General features: G+C 49.9%; 1 protein-coding gene and 1 long non-coding RNA gene across 5 annotated transcripts in view; one reads left to right on the plus strand and one right to left on the minus strand.

Annotated features, from left to right (window-relative positions):
* SEPT9 (septin 9) overlaps positions 1-22,302 on the plus strand; it is a 291,529-nt gene that overhangs the window by 239,457 nt on the left and 29,770 nt on the right. For all 4 annotated transcript variants that reach the window (XM_019502714.1, XM_019502728.1, XM_019502722.1 and 1 more), the window contains 4 exons: positions 10,482-10,673; positions 17,534-17,662; positions 18,030-18,111; positions 19,657-19,794. In XM_019502714.1, the coding sequence (XP_019358259.1) occupies positions 10,482-10,673; positions 17,534-17,662; positions 18,030-18,111; positions 19,657-19,794 (541 nt within the window). The remainder of the gene's footprint in view (positions 1-10,481; positions 10,674-17,533; positions 17,663-18,029; positions 18,112-19,656; positions 19,795-22,302) is intronic.
* LOC109287571 overlaps positions 18,535-22,302 on the minus strand; it is a 15,890-nt gene continuing 12,122 nt past the window's right edge. The window contains exon 3 of the long non-coding RNA XR_002094896.1: positions 18,535-18,545. This is a non-coding gene — a long non-coding RNA (uncharacterized LOC109287571). The remainder of the gene's footprint in view (positions 18,546-22,302) is intronic.

Genomic DNA, 22,302 nt, shown 5'->3' on the forward strand with positions numbered 1-22,302 from the left:
CCTCTTCATCGAGGGTCACCTGCCAGGTGCACTGCCCAAAGGAAGGCTGCTGCCAGTAGGATCAGCTCTGGTCAGACATGAGCTCTCAACACCTTTGCAAGGGGAGACTGGACCACACATGCAGATGTATACACAGATTAACAAATCATCGGTGAGAGGATGGGACTGTGCAGCTTTTCACAGTTTTTTCATTGAATAAAGTGGTCTACTAAAAATGATGTCAGGCCAAGGGCTGTATGTTGTGCACCCCTGTCCCAAAGCTTCTTCTGAGCTCCCCGCACCTCAAAGGTTGACAGAGTCTCTGAACAAGGAAAAGGCGCCTATGAGGGCCCAGTACAAATATCTCCTTAGAAGCAGACACAGGCCCAGCAGGGTGCAGAACCAGCTTGCAGGGCATCCCTTAGAGCTGTAGATACTAGATGTCTGGGCCTTGTCTTATCAGGGGCAAATTGTTGCAGCTAGGACCAAGAGAAACTGCCCAGGAATGGATTAACTTGCCTAGCTCTAACGGCACTCTCCCTTCCCTCTGGCTTTGGGGAATGGAAGTTGTAGTGGTGCAGCTCTGCAGATTATTTCTAGCAATGCTGGCAACCTCCTCCTGCTACAGGGCACTTGCTAGTGGTGCAGGAGATTTTGCACTTTCATGGGTGCCCTGGGAAGGGAGAGCCAGGTTCGGCTGTTGTCCATATAGCAGCAGGAACGGGTAGGAAAGGAAAAGGAGTTTGCTGGGCAGTGAGGCCCCTTTAAGAAGATGTGCTTGCAATCTGACTGAAGCTAATCAAGAGCGAGCTCACCAGTAAAATGAGGCAACTGGAAGGAGTTAGTTGATTAGGGGGAGGAGGAAATGAGGGCAATTGGAATGAGGAGACCATTGCAAGCTGGAAGAGAGGCAGCAGCAATACAAGCAGCCAGGGTAAGTAGCTGGATTTTTCACTTTTCTGATGATGCCGGGCAGGGCTGAATGTAGGATGGAAAAGGAGCCTGCCTGGGGGGACGTGGGGGGAGAGGTTGAGTTTGCTGTATATAAAAAGGGGGAGTGAAAGGGATGAGGATCACTGTGGGTGATCCCTTTTATTAGACCAAATGCATGGTTGGGGTAAAGGTAGGCAGGCTTGAATGCAAGGCATTTCTCAGCACGTCTGAGGGAAGCAGCAGGCACAGCAATAATTAGAGGCATGTTTTGCTGTGTTTAAAGGTTATGGCTGCTGGAGCAGCTTATCTTGAGAGTGGATCCATGGGGAGGAATCCTCTGGCTGCTCTCCTGCAGCAGACCAGGTGGCCTCTGTTGGGAGCTAACCTTGAAAGGGCCTTGTACTATAAGGATGGCAAATGCTAAAGCAAAGCAGAGCCGCTCCATCAGCTCCCCAGCAGGCCTTGGGACAGGAGTCTATCTGAGTACACACAAGGTTCAGCTGGTAAACACTTAACAGGGAGGCCTTGCCTTCTCCCTTGTCCTCCCCTTGTGTTTGCAATAAATTACATTAGCTTAACAAGAGGAACTGTTGTTTCTCCTGCCTTGGCTGGCTCTGCTTCCATGCTCAGTGTTGTTTGGGGATGAGATGAATAGCAAGTTGTGTTCCCAGCAGGAAAATGAGAGAGCCAGCATCATGCTGGCTTGGCTGTGAGCAGATCAGCCCCTGGAGGGAGGTGGGGGCAGCCTCTGTCACAGCTGGGGTGGGAGCATCCCTGCTCTCTCTGCCCTCTGTGTGGTGGTGAATACAGCCCTGTTACCGGAAGGCGCTCCAGACCAGAGCATGGGCTGTTTCACCTCCTTGTCCTGCTGGGGTCCAGTACTCAGAGCAGCATGCCTAAGACGACCAGCCCTACCAGTCCCTCCCCTTGTCCCACTCCACTATCTTGCTGCCTTGACTTCTCATCCAGAAAAAGCCTCCAGGGACACAACTGTGCTCTTTAGTTATCCACCTCTAAAATTTTCCCTCTCACCAACTCCTTTGTTACCCTGGTCTGCCTCACCCTGTCTGCATGATGGACTTTACTTCTAAGTAGCCCTCTAGACGTTCATGGGTCTGCTCAGTGGAGCAGGAAAGTTACTGCCGTGTGTACTGTAGGATTAGGGCAGGGTTTGGGGCAGGCCGATCCTCTGCCTTTAATTATTTCAGGGCTTCAAAGCTCTAGGCAGAGTCTGTGCCTTGGGAAGCCTCTGCTCTGAAGACTACTGACAGTGCCTGAAGCTGGGCAAAAAGACAGGGCGTCGTGTCCAATTATGCTCATATTTAACAATCTTCTTGCTGTGTTTTCAGCCCGTGTAACTGAGAACCTTTGCTTTTCCTTTCATGTTTAAAGTGCTGAAATTCTGCACTTAAAACGGTAAGGCAGACACTGCCTGGGCCTTTTGGTGCCTTCCCCCTACCCCCAGGTTAGGAAAAGCTTTAGGACAACTGAGGGAGACAGCTTCTTCCTGTGTCCTGCTGCCAGAGAGGTCACTGATCTGATCTCAAATGCCACCGTCCCCCTACCCCCTCGCTGCCTGCCAGCCCATCAGAGAAGCTTTTAGGGTTTGACCACTCTGTCCCTGCCAGGAGCCACAAATGGCACTGGCACAGAAAGAGAAGTTAACATGGTTTCTGTAGTACACGTGGCTCACGTTTCCTGTTCCTTGTGCTTGCAGCGAGGCAGGCCTGTGTGGAAACAAGCTAGCATGACCCAAAGGAGGTGAGCCACAAGTCAAACTCCTGTAATTTTTCCTCTTTGTACCACCTTTGCAGACAGAAAAAGGTGCTGGTCCAAATGTCAGCGGGTCTTGTTCTGTAGTGTCTCTAGACCTGTTGGTTTCCTACATCTTTGTCTGTCACTTGAACTGCATTCTTCTGTGGTTAGAGAAATAAGGTCTCTCAGCTCCTCAACCACGCTGCAAGGGCTGGCGTGTGGTTAGAATAATGCCAAGCTAAGCAAACAGAGACTGTCATTTGCTGCTGTTCTTTTAGGTGAAGTCGGAGTCTCCTGACTTGGTTTGGTTCTCAAAGTGCTGATATGGCAGTGTTTTCTAGATTACACACACCAGTGCACCAGCTGAAGGAGCTTGCAGATATCACTTTGAAATAAGTTTCCATCTCTTCTGAAGAAAACCGTCAGAAAGTGAAGCCAGCATGACAGATATGCATCTGCCTATGTTTGCAAGGAGTCTGACGCATGAACAGTCACGTTCATGCTGCAGAATTTGTAGCCAATGGGTGCTAGCTTGGGTATCACTGATGATACTTTAATGGGGAGTAAAAATCATGCAAAAGTTGCTGAGTGAGGTTTATAGGTCAGAATATAATCAGAGTGGTCCCTTGTGGCTGTCCAGGAGGAAATTATGAACACCGAATCTTTTGCTGCATGGGGGGAGGGGAGGGGAGGTCAGAGCCTGATCTACCACAGTGCTTCCCAAAGCCTGCCTGTGATGGGAAAAGGGTGGGTGTGAACCAACACCAGTTCATTAATGGACTGGAGAGGGTGTGGGATTGGCTTCATTTTCCTGAAGAGGCCAGAGGCTTTGTTTCTGCTGCAGTGTACTCCCATGTATACGCACCCCGGATGCCTGCAGAACTGGGTTACTTGTGTTGCCCAACGCTGGTCCCAGTTTGCTGACACTTTCTTGCATTGTAACCAACATCAGTTCTCTGCATATGCATTAAGTGCATAAGTCTAGTTTCTTTCAGGCCCGCCATCTACTTTGTAACTCAACTGTACGATACTGTATCTGTCTGGAAAGAGTGAGGAGGAAGCAGCTTTCAAAGAGCCACTTCTTGAAGAAGAGGGCAGCCAGTCAGTTCCAGGGTGGTGATTTTTAAAAACATATATATATTGTGTTCCAGGTCAAATCAGCCATATCAGTTCCAAATTATATTGATTGAGCAAGCAGAAATCAATCGGTCTAAACATCATGTATGGCATTACAACCGACGAGCATCCTCCGTCCCAGGCTCTCACCCTGGAACTTCAGATACTCCCAAATCCATTGGCAGGCATCCTACATGCAGGCCCAAGCCCAGAGGTCTTGGGATTCAGATGCCCCCACTTGATTTTAGTCTGCAAAAGGCCAAGAAGCAACGTTCCTTAAGTGCCCAGCACTGGCAGTACTCTGTGCTTAATGAGCATCCTTTACATTAAGTTCTGGTAACTGCATGGTCTTTTTCAGCCCCCAGGCTATGCGTTTAAGTAAAGCCTACTGTTGTCATGTTGGAGATAACAGATCTCAGCTCCTGCTGGCTCCCTGGGAGGAGCTGCTAGCTACTCACCTGCCTTGTGTTGCCCAGCCTGTTTTTTCCTAATTCTTTATCCTGTTCTTCAGCCATTCTTCCTCTCTATTTTGCTTTTCTCTCTGGCCCTCTTGATTCTTCTCTCTCATTCTGTCCATTAAAAGGACAAGTGAATCCTTGTCCTACGCACCTAGTGCTATCCAACATTTTCCATAGTGCAACTGCTGGAGAGATTGCATTTGATACTCAGAGCAGGCTGAAACCGGGAGACCAGGGAAGTGTGCACCTCAGTGCAGAGCTCTCCGAGAAAGCTTTCTGCAGCTGACAAGAAGCTGGAAATGGGAGTGGGAGATTGTGGTGGGGAAAGGCCCATGTGTTAATACCTGACTGAATAGCGGTGAAGCCTTTGGAAGCAGCAGCAAGCAGCTGGGGCCCTGGGTGGGGATTAGGAAGTAGTGTGCAAAACTTCTGTCTCTCGCAGGTGAGAGTGAGGGTGGGAGATGAGCTTCAAATGGCTGCTTTCAAGCAAGGGAAGGGTGAATATGGGGGTGGAGTGCAAGGGGGGCTGTAGGCCATATATTGTGACCTCCTTCTCCTCTCAGTTACTGAATTTTTAAGGACTTGCTGAACGCAGAGCTGAGCCCAATTAACAACACATGTGGAGACACTCACTCCCGAACAAGAGTTCTTGTTCCTGCTTAACCTAACCACCATTCACGTTAGGTTAACTCAGCAGGGTATCCAGGGAACACTCCCTGGATTTTAAATTCACATCCTGACCCTAGTCTTCATTAGCTGTTATGTACAGAGGAGGCCTCTAGCAGTGGATCCAAATTGTGGTCCACAAAGCACTTGTGGTCCTGAGAAGTTCTCTGTACAGGCAGCCCCCCTTAGCGCTCTTAATTGGTTCCTGAAAAACCAAGTGTTAAGCGAAATCGAAAATTTTTGACAATCCAAGATGGTGACTGCAAGTGTCTTTAATGACCCGGGATGGTGACTGAACATTATAATGAAACTCAGCGAGTGCTAAGTGGAATCGGGTATCAATTTAAAATGAGCGTTATAGCAGAACAGCGCTAAGTGAAACAGCGTTAAGCGGGACTTGCCTGTAACTGGTCCAGAGCTTACAGTGGCCTGCAACGAGCTTTAAGGGTTGGCCACAGTCCGTTGATCCAGAAACCCTTGGGAAGAGCCATTCTGAAGGAGGGCAGGTTTTCCACTGTGCCTGGGGGGGTTCCTGCTATCTGAAACGAATGTCCTGACTGCAGCTGCCTGTGCACAGGGGCCTGCTGTGTGCCACCACCTCAGTCCCTTGTCCGCTACAGCGGGTGAGCTCTCCTTGCCCACCCCCTCAGTGCAGCACCTCCATGTGCAGGCCTTTTATACACAGCTGTTGAGCTGGCTTGAATTTGACTCCCGCGTTAGTTCCTATCAAGAGTCCCAGAGCCTCCGGCAAGTGGGACTTCTGCACAGCTGTACTAGATGGTCCTTGCTGCCTGGAGTCTCGCCCTGGGCTTGTTCACAAGCACATGATCACGTTCTGAGGAGGGAGTGGATCACGGGCAAGGTGCAGTGTTTGGAGGGTCACTTGTGAACCATCAGTGGCAATGCGGAGTTGACTAATTGAGCAGGCTCCTGTGTATCGCTGCCCTCTGCTGGGTGGAGTTGGAACTGCTCAGTTGTGTCTTAGGCCCTATATGGAGAATTTCCTTAAGTCCTGGGTGTCGAAGTCTCCTGGGACTCTGGGCTGGATTCACGGGGTGGCAGTGGCCACCCTGGAAGCAGTGGGACAAGTGCCTGTGAGCCAAGCCAAGGTGGGCAAAGTGGCCTTGTCCTGCAGGGCTTCAGGTTCTGTGGCCAGCTGTGCATGCTGCTGGCCATCCCCAACTTCTGGTAGCCCAGTGGGCTGCATAGAGGTGGCTGGCTGACTGGATCTGGCCTGCAGGCTGTATGTTTGACACCCCTGCCTTAAGTTCAAAGAAGGGCCTCCTGTTCCTGGAGAGCACTGGTTTGTGAAATCTCTCTCTGCAGTTGCTAAAAGTTCATTGGATGGGCAGCAGAACAACAGCTGTGCATCTGCTGGGAAGCCATGTTTTTGCTGCAGTACCTGAATGTGATATTTTCCCTCTATAAGCTCTGGAGTGATTGTGCTAAGACCATGAGAAACTGCTGCTCAGGTACCCTTACCATGAACAAGATGACAGGCTTAGGGTGGCATTATATGTTGAGCTTAACATTATGTACAGTTAAAATGCAAGCAGAGGCACATTCAGGCAGTTGAGCACACTTTAAGTCCCCCTGCAATGGCATTGCGAAGTTGTTCCCTTTCAGGAAAGAGTTGTCCCCTAACACGTACTAACTTGAATAGGGTACTGTATTCCAGTGACTTGCAACAGTTAAAAGTGAATGTGTGACAAGGCCCTTAGATCAGAGGTGCCCAAACTTTTCACTCTGTGGGCCAGGTAGGTGTTGCCACGTCAGACCATCTGATCCACAGGCCAGTCCAGTGCACATTGCTGGCCTAGTCAGGGCCAGTCCAACTGCAGGGGGCCTGTGCCTGTGCCCAATACAGCCACCTGAGGCGTGGCATTTTGGCAGGGGGGCAGTAGCAGTGTTAAATGCCACCACTCCCTTGCTGCCCAACTTCTGGACCCATCTGGCCAGATGACATGGCTTTGTGGGTCCAGATCTAACCCTCAGGCTGTGGACTGAGCACCCCTGCCTTAGACAGCTGCAGAAACGACCCAGGAGGCAGGAAGGATGTGATCAACCTTTGCTTCTGTTCTGATATAATCCCTAATTTGTTTTTCCTGTCTTTGCAAACACGCCTCCTGCCATGCCGTTCTGCCAGAATGAAAGCAAGGTCTTGATACTTCAGCGTCCCTGATGTTGCTGATGCTCCCTGCACTGGGTGCATTACTTGTGTGTCCAGATGTTGGAGCAGGCCTGATTGTAAGGTGTCTGGAAGGCCATGTCACTACCCACCATGCCAAAATGGGATGCCAAAGTGCATCAGGTTTCTTGGTGATGACTTTTTGTCAGTAGTTCGTCGTTATTAAAGGGAAAGTGTCAGTTCAGTCACTTCTGCCCTGAAGCTAGTTCACATCTCACTGCCACAACAGAACAAGGAGCAACGGTCTCAAGGTGCAGCGAGGGAAGTTTAGGTTAGATATTAGGAAGAATTTTAGGAGGGTAGTAAAACACTGGAACAGGTTACCCAGAGATGTGGTGGAAGCTCCATCTTTGGAGGTTTTCAAAACCCGGCTAGACAAAGCTTTGGCTGGGATGATTTAGTTGGGTTTGGTCCTGCTTTGAGCAGGGGGTTGGACTAAGTGACCTCCTGAGGTCCCTTCTAGCCCTAACTTTCTATGATTCTAAGGAACAACTATGTGTGCTTGTAGTAATGGTGAATTAAAGGGAAATTTCCTCAACCCTGTTGCAAAAAAAGGTATTCCTTTTGGTCTTTTTTACAGCTTCTCTCCTCAGATCCAGTCATTCTGTTCTGAGTGTGGAGTTCTCTGAGGCAGCAGCAGGGAGTGGGAGAAGTCCTGGAAAAATCAAGCTTTTAAAAATCATATTTTCCTATAGCCGGACTTGAGCCACTGCCTGTACTGCATTACCATTCGCTCGCTGGCAGCAGGCCCTTGGAAGCTGCAGTGACAAGACAGCGCATGTGTTAACACTTAACATCGTATAACTTTTATCATATCCTGAGCAGCTGGTGAAACATCAGCTCCTCTCTGGAGTCAAGTGGATGGGCCTTTTTGGGTTGTATTGGAACACGAGCAGGGCATATCCAATCCATTCCCCTCTATCATGCAAGGGCCTGCTCATTGACTTGTGAGGGCAGGGCTTGGCAGTAGATGGTGCATTTCTTTCTTGGTGCCACATGTTGCCTGGCTGTAGGAGCTGGGTGGGTTTGAATATGGGGCAGAGGCTGTAGGTGCCTGCTTTGTTCGCTTCCTCAGTTGATTTGCTTCCTTGCTGTCATAGTGCAGGTACAGGCTGCTAATACAGAACTGAGGCTCAAATAATGCATCTCTCCCCATTGCTGCTATAACCTTCAGCTCCAGTGCTGCCCTGTTCTGCCCCAGCCAAGCTCCCTTCCAGATATCATAAAAACATTAATGGACTCACAGAAGATTAGGGTTAGAAGGGACCTCAATAGGTAGATCATCTAGTCTAACCCCTAAAAGAACTACTGACCATAAGGGGACTTGAACCTTTAATCTTCTGATCCAAAGTCAGACAACTTATGCACTAGGGCACACAGTTAAGGATGAATGCAAACAGTTCCAGAATCACACACCTTCAAGTTTCAATCCCACTAAAATCACTTGAGGTTTATTTGTGTTGCTCTGTTTTTGTGGCTGCAGGGGTTAAACCATTGCATAATCTAATGCTCCTCATAGTGGTAACATACTTTCCATGTGGATTTATTTTTTCTCCTGGTATATCAGAATTCTTTCCACTTTGGGCCTTGCCATTTTAAAAACAGCACTAATTCAGGATCTCTGGACCAGCCTCTGGCTCACTGGGGCTGTAATTTTTGCAAAGAGCTGTGCTGGAGCCAGCAGTACACTGCCAGCTGTTCATCAGCGTGAATTCATGTGGCTCTGGTGTAAAGCCTTGCTACTGTGTGTATCCAGTTCTGTGCATTTCCTCTCTAGTGCATCTGCATCTTGTGTGCAAACTAGGTGCCTGGGGCAGAGCCATGATTCGCTGCCTGCACGCCCCTGCCCGGGGCATCCAGACCATGCAGTCCCTGCTGTGAGATCCCAGCCCGGCTGCAGAGCAGCTCTGCACCCTGCAGCATACCCTGCCAGTGCTGCTGGGGCCCGCCTTCACAGAAATCCAGCCCCGCACCATTACAGCGCAAGTGCTGCTGGGGTCTCCATGAAAACTAGCCCCAGCCGTGTGGGCAGGGCCTGCTGGGAAATGGAGTTTGGCTGCTGGCCGGATCTGCCATTTACCCACCCCTGAACTATAACTTTTTTAAAGTCACCTATTACAAAAAAAACCCCAAATAAGTGACCTCCAAATAAAACAAGCCCCCCAGAAATGCAGCCCGTGACTTGCAACACATTAAAATGACTTTTTTTTTTAAAACAAGCCCAATTCCATTTATTATAAGCGGACTTGGCAGCCTGGAGCCTAATCAGGGCACCCTAAACATTCAAGGACACAGTCAAGCCATAGTCTTGTGTGTTTGCAAATGAGCCTTTGGCAGCTTTTCCTTTCCTTGACTGCTGCTCTGTTAATACACTTGTGGGAATGGCTCCTTGCAGAGTCCTTTTTCACAGGCAGTACAGCACTCCATGCTTACACACTCGCCCTCCATCTCGCCCCGCTCCCTCCACCCTGCCCAACACAGTCTCTCACTGGTGACAGTGCAGGGGATCTGCGCTGATTCTGTCTGCAGAGCTGCAAATCCAGCCACTCTTGGGCAAACTGGGCAGGGCCTCTCAACCTCTGAAACAAGGCCAAAGGGCCTTGTGCGCAGGGAAGGCCACCAGCAGAACTGTTCTGGTGTAACTTAACCACTACAGCTGAGCTGCGAGAGTCACTTTCAGAGCACTGTCTATAGATGTGGTTTAGGATAAGTCAAAGACAAGCCCCCTCTCTCCTGCAAATGTGGCTGTGCTGTGTTTCACCACGTAGTTCGAGCGGCTAATTGTTCTGGTAGAGCTCGGCTGGGAAACTGTCTTAGGTATGGAAGTCTGTAATAACCGAGTCAAAGTTGAAGTCTTGTGTTATCAAGATTTCATCATTCTTGACTAAACAAACTTTCAGACTTTCGTTGAGGGGTTTCTTGGCTCTGAAATCTGCTGCTGTCTTTATGGTGATGGATTTTCTTCATTTGGAGGTCTAGGAACTTGCTGCCAGAGTGGTCTTTACTCCTGTTGGGATTGGGGGTGGTTTCTCGGGGCGGGGAAGATCTGGGAGATATTTTATCTGGTGCAGACCAGACTGGAGGACTTGACTTCAGGTTGCTCTTTCAAATAAGCTTTGTGACTTTCCTGGAGCCAGAGATGGGCACAGGGCCTGGAGTGCCAGACTGAGTTAAGAGCGTGCAGCAGAAGCCTGCTTTGGGATGCCTTATCCTTGTTCAGCCTTCCTGTCCCCCCACTGTCACAGTGACAGGCAGTAAAGGCACTGCCGCTAGCAGAAAGCACCTCCCTCCCACCTTGGAGAGGGAGGTCCCTTCCCAAACAAGAAAAGTTCCCACTCCCGTGCCCCCCTCAACACTTTATAACTGCTCTCCATTCTTGTTGGCAGGCACTGAGGTGATTCCTAGTTACACACCCAGCATGACGGATGCCCCCAGAGACTCCGGCCTCAAACAAGCTGCACCAGCGCGGACAGAGAAGCCTGCCGTGGACTTTGGCTATGTCGGCATCGATGCCATCCTCGAACAGATGAGGAGGAAAGCGATGAAGCAGGGATTTGAGTTCAACATCATGGTGGTCGGTGAGTCCTCAGGGGCCACACTCCTCAGGCTCTGTCTGCAATGTGCATTGCCTCTTAGCGCTCCATCTGTCTTCCCTTGTAGAGCAGCGTCTAGGACTGAACATGGGGATCTTTTGAGTGGGAGTCAGCAAAGCCGCTCCTGCTTCTGAGGGACTGGCTGCAGGTCAGCTTGTTGGAAGCGCCTATTTGTCCGTGTGGCTGTGCATAGCTCCCGGATGTTAAGGATTTATTTGCCATGTGGCTGATGCCTGTGGGATCATGGCTTTTTAGTGGGCTGTCCCTGCTACCAGGCCACATTGTTGCCACCTAATTTCTGCCATGATCCACACTGCCTCTGCATTCCTGTTCAGTCCCTCATGCAGTGGTTTGGTCCAAGCAGGAGGCCAGGAGGACCTGGCAGGACTTCAGCCTCCTTCTGTGGGCATGTACATCTCCTGGCCCATCTCAGCTGGGGCCCCTTGGTGTCACTGGAGAGTTTCCCCAAATCTATGGGGGCATTTATACACGCACCTTTGTTTGCTCCAACACGCCGGAAATCCAGCGTGTTGGAGCAGACTGGATTAATAGTCTGTGAAGCACGTGAGCTAATATGCCTGAAGCTGTCACATGCGTTTGTATAAATGGCAAAATGCACTTCAGCACGCAGAACATGGCAGCGGTGCACTTTTGAACTAAAATATCTTCAATGTGTTTTAATTTAAAAGCGTGCTGCCTCCATTTTCTCACCGCTGATGTGCATTTCGCTGTTTTTACAAATGTATGTGCCACAGCGCTGGGCGCCTTTAAAAGCACCTGGCACTGCAGCACATGCATGTGTACAAATGCCATGGGTTTGCATTATATGAATGCAGGATGGAGTCTGGGGCAATCTCACTCCACAATTGTCTTGGCCTCTCTTCTAGGTGGCCTGGACAGGGGGCGGAGATGTTATAGTTGGGGGCATGCACAGCAGCACAACTTGGAAACTGAAGTCATTGTTACCCATAGCAATGGTCCTGTGGTTCAGGCTAGCCATGCACAGCACAACTCGGCATAAGCACCAAGTCTTGGTTGCTCTGCAGATGTGATTCTGAAGCACAGAGTTTCCAATGCTAATTAATTGCCTTTGCTTGATTATGCACAAACCACTTGCTGATGGATGCTAGAGTGAAAGATGGCAGAGAGCAGCAGGGAAGGAAGTTGCTCAGGTGGTTTGCTAATGTGATTATGAAATGGTGAGGAAGTTGGTATATAATTTTGAAGCTCCCCTGGCTGGACTGTTTGCCAGCTTGAGGGGTCTCCAGCAGCTTCCCCTGGGATCCTGAAATGCAGTGTATGCTGAGATGGCAGCATCCCTGGGGTTCAGGGCAAGTGAAGAAGGAGAGCTGGGTTTACTCTTCTTTCCAGGCTTGTGAGTTGCAAGCTCTGGGCCAAAATCCAGCTGTCAGGAGGCTGATGTTGTTGAGGCCTGATCTGCCCTTTGGCGCTACAGTGAATGTGGAGTGAGAAAGATGGAGGTTTGCCCTCAGGTCCTTCCCCAACAACCACTCAAACAACTTCCCCTTGCTTGAGGCCTGCTGCCTCCTTACACTGCTCTACCTGCTTTGTACTGCCATGGCTGCCTATGTTTCTGTTGTGTGAACCCCTAATTTCAGGGGTTTGCAGCTTGGCTGTAACCAACTTGTTCTAGGTTAAAAATGGCTGTGCCAGCAGCAGATGGTTGAAATCTGAAGTGAAGAGCATGTGGGTGCTCTTGACTGGGCTGTGAAAGGGGAGGTTTTCCCTGAGAGCAAACTTAGAGAAATGTCTGTAGCCATAGGCCAGTGCTCCTTTTGCTATCAGCATGTTTGCGGAGAAGTGACGTCGCAGCCCCAGGCTTATAATGTTTGCCAGGGGCAGGCTGCTCAGGTTGCAAGGTAGACGGAGAGGTGGCCTGGGCCTTTCAACTCGGTCTGGGGTCCAGCTGCATCCTTTGTGATGGGTACAGAGTCTCCAGCAGTGAGAGCTGCTCTCTGTGCCTGCAGCAGCACAAGGGTGTCGATGAGAATGTGGGGGGAGGAGAGCTCCAGGCAAGTCCCTCTGTGTCTCCTGCTGCTGGCTGTGCAGAGTAGCGGTCAGCTGCCCCCCTCTGCAAGGAAGGGTGTACAATGCTCCAGAAAAGTCTGGGGACTGAAAATGAATGTGGTGGCTCAGTGCACTCCAAAGTGCATCAGGCCTTATAACCCTTCCTCTTACCTCCACTCTCCTGGGAACTTGCTTCTGCCCTGGACTTCTCACATCTTGCCATGCAAGCTCCACTGCCTCTTGGCACATGCCTCCATAGAGCTAATTATACAGTGAGCCCAATGCAAGCCCTATAGTTGGACCAATTCCTGGAGGTTTCTCAGGGTGTCTTCCCCAACACAGCTGCTGTTCAACATTTTCAGCCAAGTTCCCCTATATGGGGGGTTCTTTCAGATCCTCAGCTTCTGAGTCCCTCTCTGGGAGGTGAAGTTACACGAGCTGCCTCCTTAAGTCCTGGCCAGGACAGGATTCACTGCTGCTCTGCCCCTGGATTCACATTTGTGCCCACAATGCTGAGGGCTCTTCTTTTGGCCTCCAGAAGTAGGCTGCCTTGAGGAGGCTCCTCTTTCTGCTGTGCTGATGACTCTGGGATAGGTTTCAGAGGGGCCTGGCCTTGCCTTGGCAGAACACTGTGTGTGGTATGAAAGCCCATGCTTCATGGCAGCTGGAAAACATTGTTCTTTTCTTGGCAGACTCTGCATGGAGTGTTTATAGGCTGGGGAATTCATGGCAGTGTAAACAAGCTTGAAAATCTCCAGTTATCACAGAGAAACACAGGGCAGGAGCTAGAGTAAGGGGGCAAGGCAGCACATGTAAATGGGTGGGTTACCCCTGCATAGGATCAGTGAAGAGCCCCTTGAACTGGGACATGCGTTCCCCGGATGGCTTCACTCTCCTTTTGACTCTGCTGTATGCCAAGGCAGGGGGATAACAGGTTTCTTCAGCCAGGACATGTATGGGCAGAGGCATGGGACAGCTGCTTATTTCAGGACTCCTGCTAAATGGGGCTGTTTCTCTGGGGCAGAGCTCATGTGTTTGAGGAGCAGTCACTGTACCTGGGTGCCTGTATACCCACCTGAAGCTTATCTGGCAGCTGCCTCTCACAAGTCTCTCAGAGAAAGGGGAGTGAACCAAGCATGATTTGTTCTTTCTTCCTTACGGATTTAGTCCATTGCACGTGTCCTGGGCCATCCAAACAGGCTCGGTGCACTTAATGTGATCCCTGAATTTGAAGAACAGCAGGTAAACCTCTGTAGGAGGGTAGCTGCTCATGTGAATAGCTTGCAGTTCTTCAGAGAAACCCTTGACTTTGCAGCATCTTTTTCATTGAGTTCTTGCCTGTCCTCTTTTTTCAGTAGCACCCAGGTGGGTCAGTGCACTCCAGTAACACCCAGGCCTTTTCATATACCACATATACCACATCCCTCTAGCATTTAAGCACCTGCAGAGATGGAGAAGAATCATCATTATCATTGCCTCCATTTTATAGATAAGGAACTGAGGTTCAGTGAAGTCTAGTGACTTGCTTGGGATTGCATTTTGAGCCTATGGTAGTCCCAGCCCCAGTGCCTCCCTACAGGACCATCTTTTCTTTGCAGCACATAGCTCATTCAGTTGGGTTAAGTACTTTTGCCCTGACTACACCCTTCACAGCGGGCTCTCCCATGCCCTTTTGCCACCATAGCTTTATTTGCTGGCGTGTCATCCACCCTGGTCCATCTCTGAGCTTTGATCAGATCCATGGAAGTGAGTCTTCAAGTTGTGGGGCTGCCTGGATTCTCCAGGACTGACTGAACACCCCAGTCCCTGCCACTTTGGGTCTGGGAAGAATCAGGTAACGGTCTATGTAAAATACACCCTCCTCTTCCTTTATTTTGCTGTGGATATCGATGAATTGCAGAACAACAACACGGACTCTGAGGAACTCTGTACTGACCAGGAAGCTGAGAATCCAGACCCACACTGACTAATGCAGGCTGCAGCTATGTGTCACCTCTTAACTTTTTTCTCCTTCCCAGGTGCTTCTAATTACCAGGCCCACAAAAGGAACTGCAGATTAGCCAAGTGTGTTTACAGTTCAGAATCTGTTTACCCTTGTGCTGCTTGATGAAAGGCTGAGCAAAGGGCACGCAGCACTTGGCGGGTATCTGTTCCACATGTTTCTTTTGCCCCCAGAGCTGTTTTAGCTACTGACAAGCAAGTCGGCGCAGTGGAGCCCACACAGCTCTGAAGCTGCGAGCTGGATTTGGTCCTGCCTCTCGGCATCAGCAGAACCACAGGACTGTGGCTGCAGAACTGTTGCCAAGATGGGGGTACCAGGCCAATGCCTTTGTTCTTCAGCTTGTTGATGGGAAAGACCCCAGCTGAAATGGGGCCCTTCATTAAAACACTGTCCAGCCACATGTTAAGAGACAATGGCCCATCTGGCACAGCACTAGGTAATCCTCAATAGCCATGGGGCCGTGTGGTGTGTTGGCAGATTTGTTTGCAAGTATAAAGGCCTGTTGCTATCGTGCCATTCAGTGGCACTGTTTACCCTGGGCAGTCTGCACGCACCCATCACTGTCTGGAGCTGTCTGTCTTGTGCAGTGCAGAGGAGACGGGGAGGAGTGTGATGGCTCCTGCTGGACCGTCCAAGCGGCTAGTCTGGCAGCTGTAGCGTTGGCTAGAGTCTTCTCTCCTGGTCTTTTTAAGGCCTGCCTCAGTGGATGTGGTGCTACCACTGGAGCTCTCTGTGCCCTGCTTCCTCTGCCTTTTCTTTTAAGAACTGATTGTTTCCCCCTGCCTTGTCCATGGGGTGCACTTTGTTCATGAGTAGCCCCTCCAGAGGGTGGAGCATTCCTGCTTGTCCTTATTCCCATCTATCCTATGACACGTCAACGCAGACACACCTTAGCAACGTGGCATCAAAGAAACAATGCTTTTTCACAAGAAATTGCATCAGGGCCAGAACAGAGTTGGTGAGAATTCACTTTGGCCCTACCAGAACAGAGTTGTTGAGTCTGGTGTGCTGCAAGGTTCATTCAGCAGTATTTCTGTGGTCAAAGGTACTTCCGCCTCAGAGCCCTTTGCAAGGTCTGTGCAGTCTGGTCACAAGAACAAACTTGACAAAGGAGAAAGGGTCAATCAAAAGTTTGAATGGGATAGGAGACCCCAGGGAACTCTTGCTCTTCCCTAACTGGCCGTGAGCTGTTAGTGTCTCCCACTAACCCATTTTGTTCATCAGTGACCAGTATGAGAAGTACTTGCAGAAGGGCATCAACATGAACTGGAAGAAGTGGATCCCAGGCACCCAAGTGCACGATAAGGATTCCCTCCTGGAAAGCGGGGCTTGCTGCAGTTGCTCTTCTAGGGCTGGGGCATTAGGTTTGATGAGAGGGGAGAGTTTAAACTGAGCACGTGAAGCATTCTTGTAAGGGCTTCCTGGACATGGGGTTACAAAACGAGTGGCCCTGCTGCTGTTATCTGAGGCCTCCCTTTGCCTACAGGTGGGATATCTCTTGAGGATTGTCTCATGCAAGCATTGTGCTGTTTCTCCTGAAACACTGATTTAAATGGACAGATTTAGCTTAAACAGCTTTGGCCTGCACAGATCTGACTCTCTTAAGAGGCCCTTTGCCCTCTGGCCCTCTTAAATCAGTCCTGACTCCAGAGCCAGAGCAGCTGTATCATCTGTTTGCTGAGAGAACCGATCAGTCCCTTGACTTAATTTATTCCCTCTTTGTGACACCAGCCGTAACTCACTGGGTTGTTGGTTTAGTGAGCCATTAGGCTCTATCCCCTGCAGGATTTATTGAAGAGCTGGAGAAGGTCTTCTCCTAGGGGAAATCAAGAACTTGGGATCAGCTGTGTAGAAATGGAGATGAGGATACCAGAAATGTGTGGTGGGGTTGTCAGGAGGTGGACCCCTGGGAGGAACCCCCATGTCCATCCTTCCTTCATGGCCCTTTCATCTGTGAGCCCCTTAAAGAGGACCTCTGTCACCCAGGAGCCTTTGTGCTGCCGCTTCCCATGCTCATAGAAAGCAAGGAAATAAATTTACTGCAGGTTCAGTGCCAGGGCCCTCAAGGTCAGAAGTGGAACTTCATAAGCATCACCCCTCGTGCCGAGTGTGTCATAACCCCCTATCTCTATTCACAAGAGCCTGGGTGCCTGCATTTGCCATCCCAGAGCCCAAAAAACAGATGTATATTGTTTCTACTTCTCATGGGCTCAGGGAAATGTGTTGACTACCAAAGGAAGTGGTTTTCACTGAGCGCTGCTGGCTGGTGTAAAGTGAAAGCATCCCCGCTAACAACCGAGCTGTGGTTCTACTGCCCCACCCCCTCCAGTGGAGCTAAACAGACAGATTTAGCCCAGTCTACCTTGTGACATGATCAGGATTTAGCCCAGTCTACCTTATGATGCCCCAGCCTTAAGGGACCCTTTGCCCTCTGGCCCTATTAAATCTGACCTGTCTGTGGAGCAAGAGAGAAATAAAATTTTCCCCTCCCAACACAGGCTTGAGCTAAAGGAACTGCTCCCCTATGTCAGCTGACTGAAACAGAGAATGAGAGTGCATCTAAAATGGCTTGGCTATGAGAGGGCACCACATGTGCCCGAGCCAATGCATGGTCCTTGTCTTATGGGAAGTGGCATCCGGCAAGACAGCAAGCTCAATTCCACAAAGGATCTGTTGGCTGTTTGCAAAGCTGTTGGTAGCAGAGTTGGCCCTGCCTTTGTAGCAGATGCAATCCTGGTGTATGCTGAGCTGACTGCAGGGAGGGGGAAGTGGACATGATTTCACTCTCACATCCACGCATCCTGTTGTCTTCCAGGTCAGAGCGGCTTGGGGAAATCCACGTTAATCAACACTCTCTTCAAATCCAAAATTAGCCGGAAATCTGTGCAGCCAACTTCAGAAGAGCGGATCCCCAAAACCATTGAAATAAAGTCCGTTACTCATGGTGAGTCTCCCTGCAGGGCCTGTATACACACTTGGCTTTGGGTGCTGCAGGTTCTCTTTGAGCCTTGTTCCTCCAAGGGCTCGCCTCGTACCTATCTGCTCAGTGAAGGGGCCTGGGATGGCATACAGGGCCATCTAGTCTCCTAGCCATAAGACTAGAAGCTCTCCCTGTAGGGAGAGAGGCTGAATCACCTTCTTATCAGGGTTATAAGGGAGTTGCAATGCTTGTGAGCTAGAGGGACAATATATCCATTTGAGGGTTGCAGATACCACACCTCTGCTGATCTGGAGATGAGGGGAGCTCCCCAGGCATTTAGGTCTGTGGGTCCCTGTCACACATGGAACCCCTGCATGTTTGTCTGTTTCAGAAATCGAGGAGAAAGGTGTCCGGATGAAGCTGACTGTGATCGACACCCCAGGATTTGGAGACCACATCAACAATGAGAACTGGTGAGTTTTGGCCCTTAGTGCACTTTGCTGGCTGTGTGGATGCTTGGCTGGCCTCGGTCTTCCATCATGCAAGCTGTCTTGTCATGTACCAGCCTTCCTTTCTTCCCAAGGGCTCTGAGCCACCCCAGAGGGCAGGACAGGTCAGGGCTCATGACCGAAGTGCTGCAATGTCTTTCTAGGAGTGAAGGTTAAACTGAGCCCCATTCCTCTGTTGGCTGTAGGGCCAAAGAGTGGGAGGCAGGGCTCCATCTCACTAGCAGCAGGGAGGATGGGACTGCTGAACAGCTGGGATGGTTTGGCTGGCTGCAGAGGGAAGCTAATGCCTGCCAGCTTCCTTTCACTTCCAGCCTCTGTGCAAATGGCCTGGGAAAATTTGAATTCAGGTGAAACCCTCATAGCTGATATGGCTGATCCTTTTCCCTTTACCACCTTGGCTAAGAATGGCGCCTTTGAGAGAAAATCCTAGGAGCAATCACTGTTTCTGAATATCCATCTCGCCCCGTGTTGAAGGCTGGGTGTATGTGCATTATTTTATTATCAACAGTTTGTTTACCCACGAGCACCCTCCCTCTGTGGCATAAGCTGAGCACTTCGGGAATGTGGTCAAGTGTGACAGTCATCAGCGTTGAGCTGGGGGCAGGGGTGGGGGTTGAAGGTTTCTCTGTGGGCAGCAGAGATAAACATAGGTTCTTCTCCCTAGCCCCATCCACACCGTTCACCCCTCTAAAAAAAATCTTTTAGAAAAGCACTAAAAGCTTCACCTTCTTGTTAGGCTTTGGAGGCTCGTCTGTTGTAGTCTGTACAGTCAGTGGCCAGCTGCTCTGGCCCATTTACCCAAAGGGCAAGATCCAGTGACACCTGCTTACAGGTTGGGATGTGGGATCTAGTTTGGATGAGGAGGAGCTGGGAGCTGACTGGGCTAAGCCGTGAGGCCTTCCATGGCTTATCTGACCTTCCTTTAATATTTCTGCTCTGAAATGGGCCAGAGTCCAGGCCATCACAGGATGCATGACCATTGGTATTAGGCTGGTGACAGAGAAGCCAGCATGTTATTTAGCATTTCCATTTGTTACCAGTGAGAGGAGGTTGCATTTGAGCCCAGCCTTCCACAGGCAATGGTCAGAAGCTCTGCACTTCCTCCTAGTGTGAGAGGCAGAGTTCACAGCTCACGTAGCTGCAGTCTCCTGACATTGTGCATCCTGAACTCTGTTTGCTGTTAATGGCTGGGCCAGGGGGATTCTCGATTCTCAGGCAGCTGCTTCTTTAACAAGGAGCATGAACAAGGTCTGCTACTCCCACAATCTGAAGAGCAGCTAGGTATTTATCACACAGGACTCCTGACTTTTTTCCTGAGCTGCCTCCAGCCGTTATGACTAGGCGGTTATGGATACTAAGATATCCCCTGTGCTCCTGTTCAGGGGCTCACTCTTGCAAGATGATTATCGTTCTCTCTGCTCCTGCTGACTCCCATTAAAACCCTGCCTAGAGGGTGGTCTTGTCTCTTCCTGACTTCCAGCTCACCTGTCCGTGTGTCTTTCTGCACAGCTGGCAGCCCATCATGAAGTTCATCAATGACCAGTATGAGAAATACCTGCAGGAGGAGATCAACATTAACCGGAAGAAGCGGATCCCAGACACCCGAGTGCATTGCTGTATATACTTCATTCCAGCCACCGGTCACTCGTACGTATCCTGTATCCAAATAGTTTACTCTTTGTTATAGGGAGGGTAGCATGCCCCCCCTTGGGTCTGTCTGGTGCTGTCTTCAGTCACCTCAGCAGTTGGCAAGAAGATCACACCCCCTTTGCTCAGTGTGAGACTCTGCAGTCATTTCCTCTAGTCAACTAACTCTCAGGAGAAGGGGACAGAGCTTTTGCATTAAGTGTCTCATAACTCCCTGTGAGTTAGTGTGAACTTCTCCTACCAGAAGTTGCACAGTGACTCTGAACATACAGTCACGCACAAGCAGCGCACAGAAGTGCTATAGCCCAGCTCTCTTCCCCATGCAGCAGGACAAAGCAAACCTAGCCAGGCACAGGTAAAAACAAATATATAGGCATTGTCTTGCCTTTTTCCAAGGGCCTGTTAAACAGCTGACTAAAATCTAGGAAGGGATGTAGCTTTGCCAGGGTCTGTGTGACTGATGTCTGAAATCTGGTGGTATGGTTGAACCCAAATGCGTTTACGAGTGGCATTCTGTTTTTTCCTGGTCATCCAGGCATCCAGATTCAGTCACTCAGGACAGGAAAAAGGTATGTGGGTAGGTAAGTCCCTCTTGCATTATAGTCCAGTGGCTAGGGCACTCTTGTGGGATGCTGGAGATCCCTCTGTTCTAGATCTCCTTCACCTGGAGGGGGTTTGAACCAGGGTCCTTTTTTCCTTCCCAGAACAGCACATGAAGCACTGCACCCCTGGTTAGCCATTACTCTGACCCTTCCCTGGTGCCCTTTTGGACCTAAACCATTAACACAGTCTTTGGAAAAATAGATGGAGGGTGGAACAGTGAAGAGGGGAAGCTTCTGCCACACTGGGGACAAGGGCCTAGGCTAAAATCTAGGGCCCTTTCTTCCAGACCAGCAGCCATCTCCTAGCGCCCAGTGACTTCTGGCTTGCTTAATTTCTCTTGGCCTGACACATCACCCACAGGCCTTCCTCTCACGATAACCCAGGGGTGCAGTCTTCAGCAGGAGTGGATAGTGGCTGACCTGTGATGTGATGGTTGATTTGTGCAGGGAGGTCAGAGAGACCCAACTTCAAACCCCCTTTAGGAGAGCAAGGGCCAAAACCTAGGACCTCCAGCCTCCTGGGTGAATGCCCTACACATCAGCTATTTGGAGTGGGGGAAGGTGGAAGGTCTTGCCCTCTCTCTCATGTTATTGCCAGAGTATATGACCAGCCGGGCATTTGTGTAAGGCTGAACGCTGGAGGCTGCCAGCCTGTGCATGAAGTGACATTTAGGAACTTAGATGACCAGAAAAGAACAGACTGCAACTGGTATGTGTCTCTACCAGGGTGCCTGTTTTTGTAAAGTGAACTGGCCTAACAGCACAGACTAATAGAGCCAATATGGTAACCACGACAGAGTTAGTTTCAAATAACTTATTCATCTTGAAGTTGGTCACAGAATACCTCATCCATAGCTAATTTCTGGCCACGTCACTTTGGAAACTCAACTTGGGTATAGATGGAGATAACTGTTTGTCAATGCAGATGATACACATGGTGTTATGACATAACTGTTCCACCTCCAAACCTCTGTAGTAATACAGGTGAGATAAAACCATTCCAGCTGCAACCCTGTTTCATTCAGGGTCAAATGTAGGGTGAATTAGCTACTTGGATTGGTACAGGATCCTGCAGACATAAATTGGATTGCAGCCGCTGATGTGTGCTCCACAGTTCCTTCCCCCCCCCACCTTGAAAGCAACTGAAAGGTCCATTTGTCTATACCCTAGCAAGGAGCAAGACTTGTAAGTTTATAAGCTAAGGTGTGTATTCAAACTGATACAGTAATATTGAGTATAACGCCCCTTTGCAGATGCTTATTTTAGTCTGAAAGGCTTCTTTGGTTCAGCTTGTATCACATGGAAAGCAGCTTCAACTAAACCCCCAAAAGCCTCTTTTTCAAGGGCTTCTTAGGGCCAGGGTCCTTGGCAGCGTGAACACCCTGCACTTGTGTTGGTACAGTGCAGATATTATACATATGTGTGGTCTGTAAGGAGCCCAGTGTCATGAACTGTTAGATTTGGGCTGCTGACTTGGGGTTTTATGTGCTGTAGCCTTCAGTAGGAACAGGGGGAGCTGATGGCATTGTCTGTCTTCAGATCATTATTAAAGTAATAGGCCATTTAAAAAGCGGCAATTTTTCAGCCTGTTGACCATGATCTTCCTACTCTTCTGCAGAGGAAAAAGCCTGAACCTTTGAGCCCTTCCTTTGTGTGAAGGAAGATGGCATCTTTAAGAGGCCTGATCCACCTTCCAGTCCCCGAATGCAAACAAGGCTTCAAGTGCTGTGTGTCGCATGTTCTGGAGGATGGTGTTTGAACCCTTGGTACTGCCCATCTGTGTTACAAAAAGGGTTTGTAAATGGAGCCTCTGAGAGAGTGCAAACCATCCAGCCCACAGGCAGCCGCTCCTGGCCCCACTCCCCCCAAAAGTCCCTGGACACTGTTATGTGTGTGGCCATCACAT

Source organism: Gavialis gangeticus, unplaced genomic scaffold, assembly GCF_001723915.1.
Source record: "Gavialis gangeticus isolate Ggan-Ray unplaced genomic scaffold, GavGan_comp1, whole genome shotgun sequence".
Lineage (NCBI taxonomy): Eukaryota > Metazoa > Chordata > Crocodylia > Gavialidae > Gavialis > Gavialis gangeticus.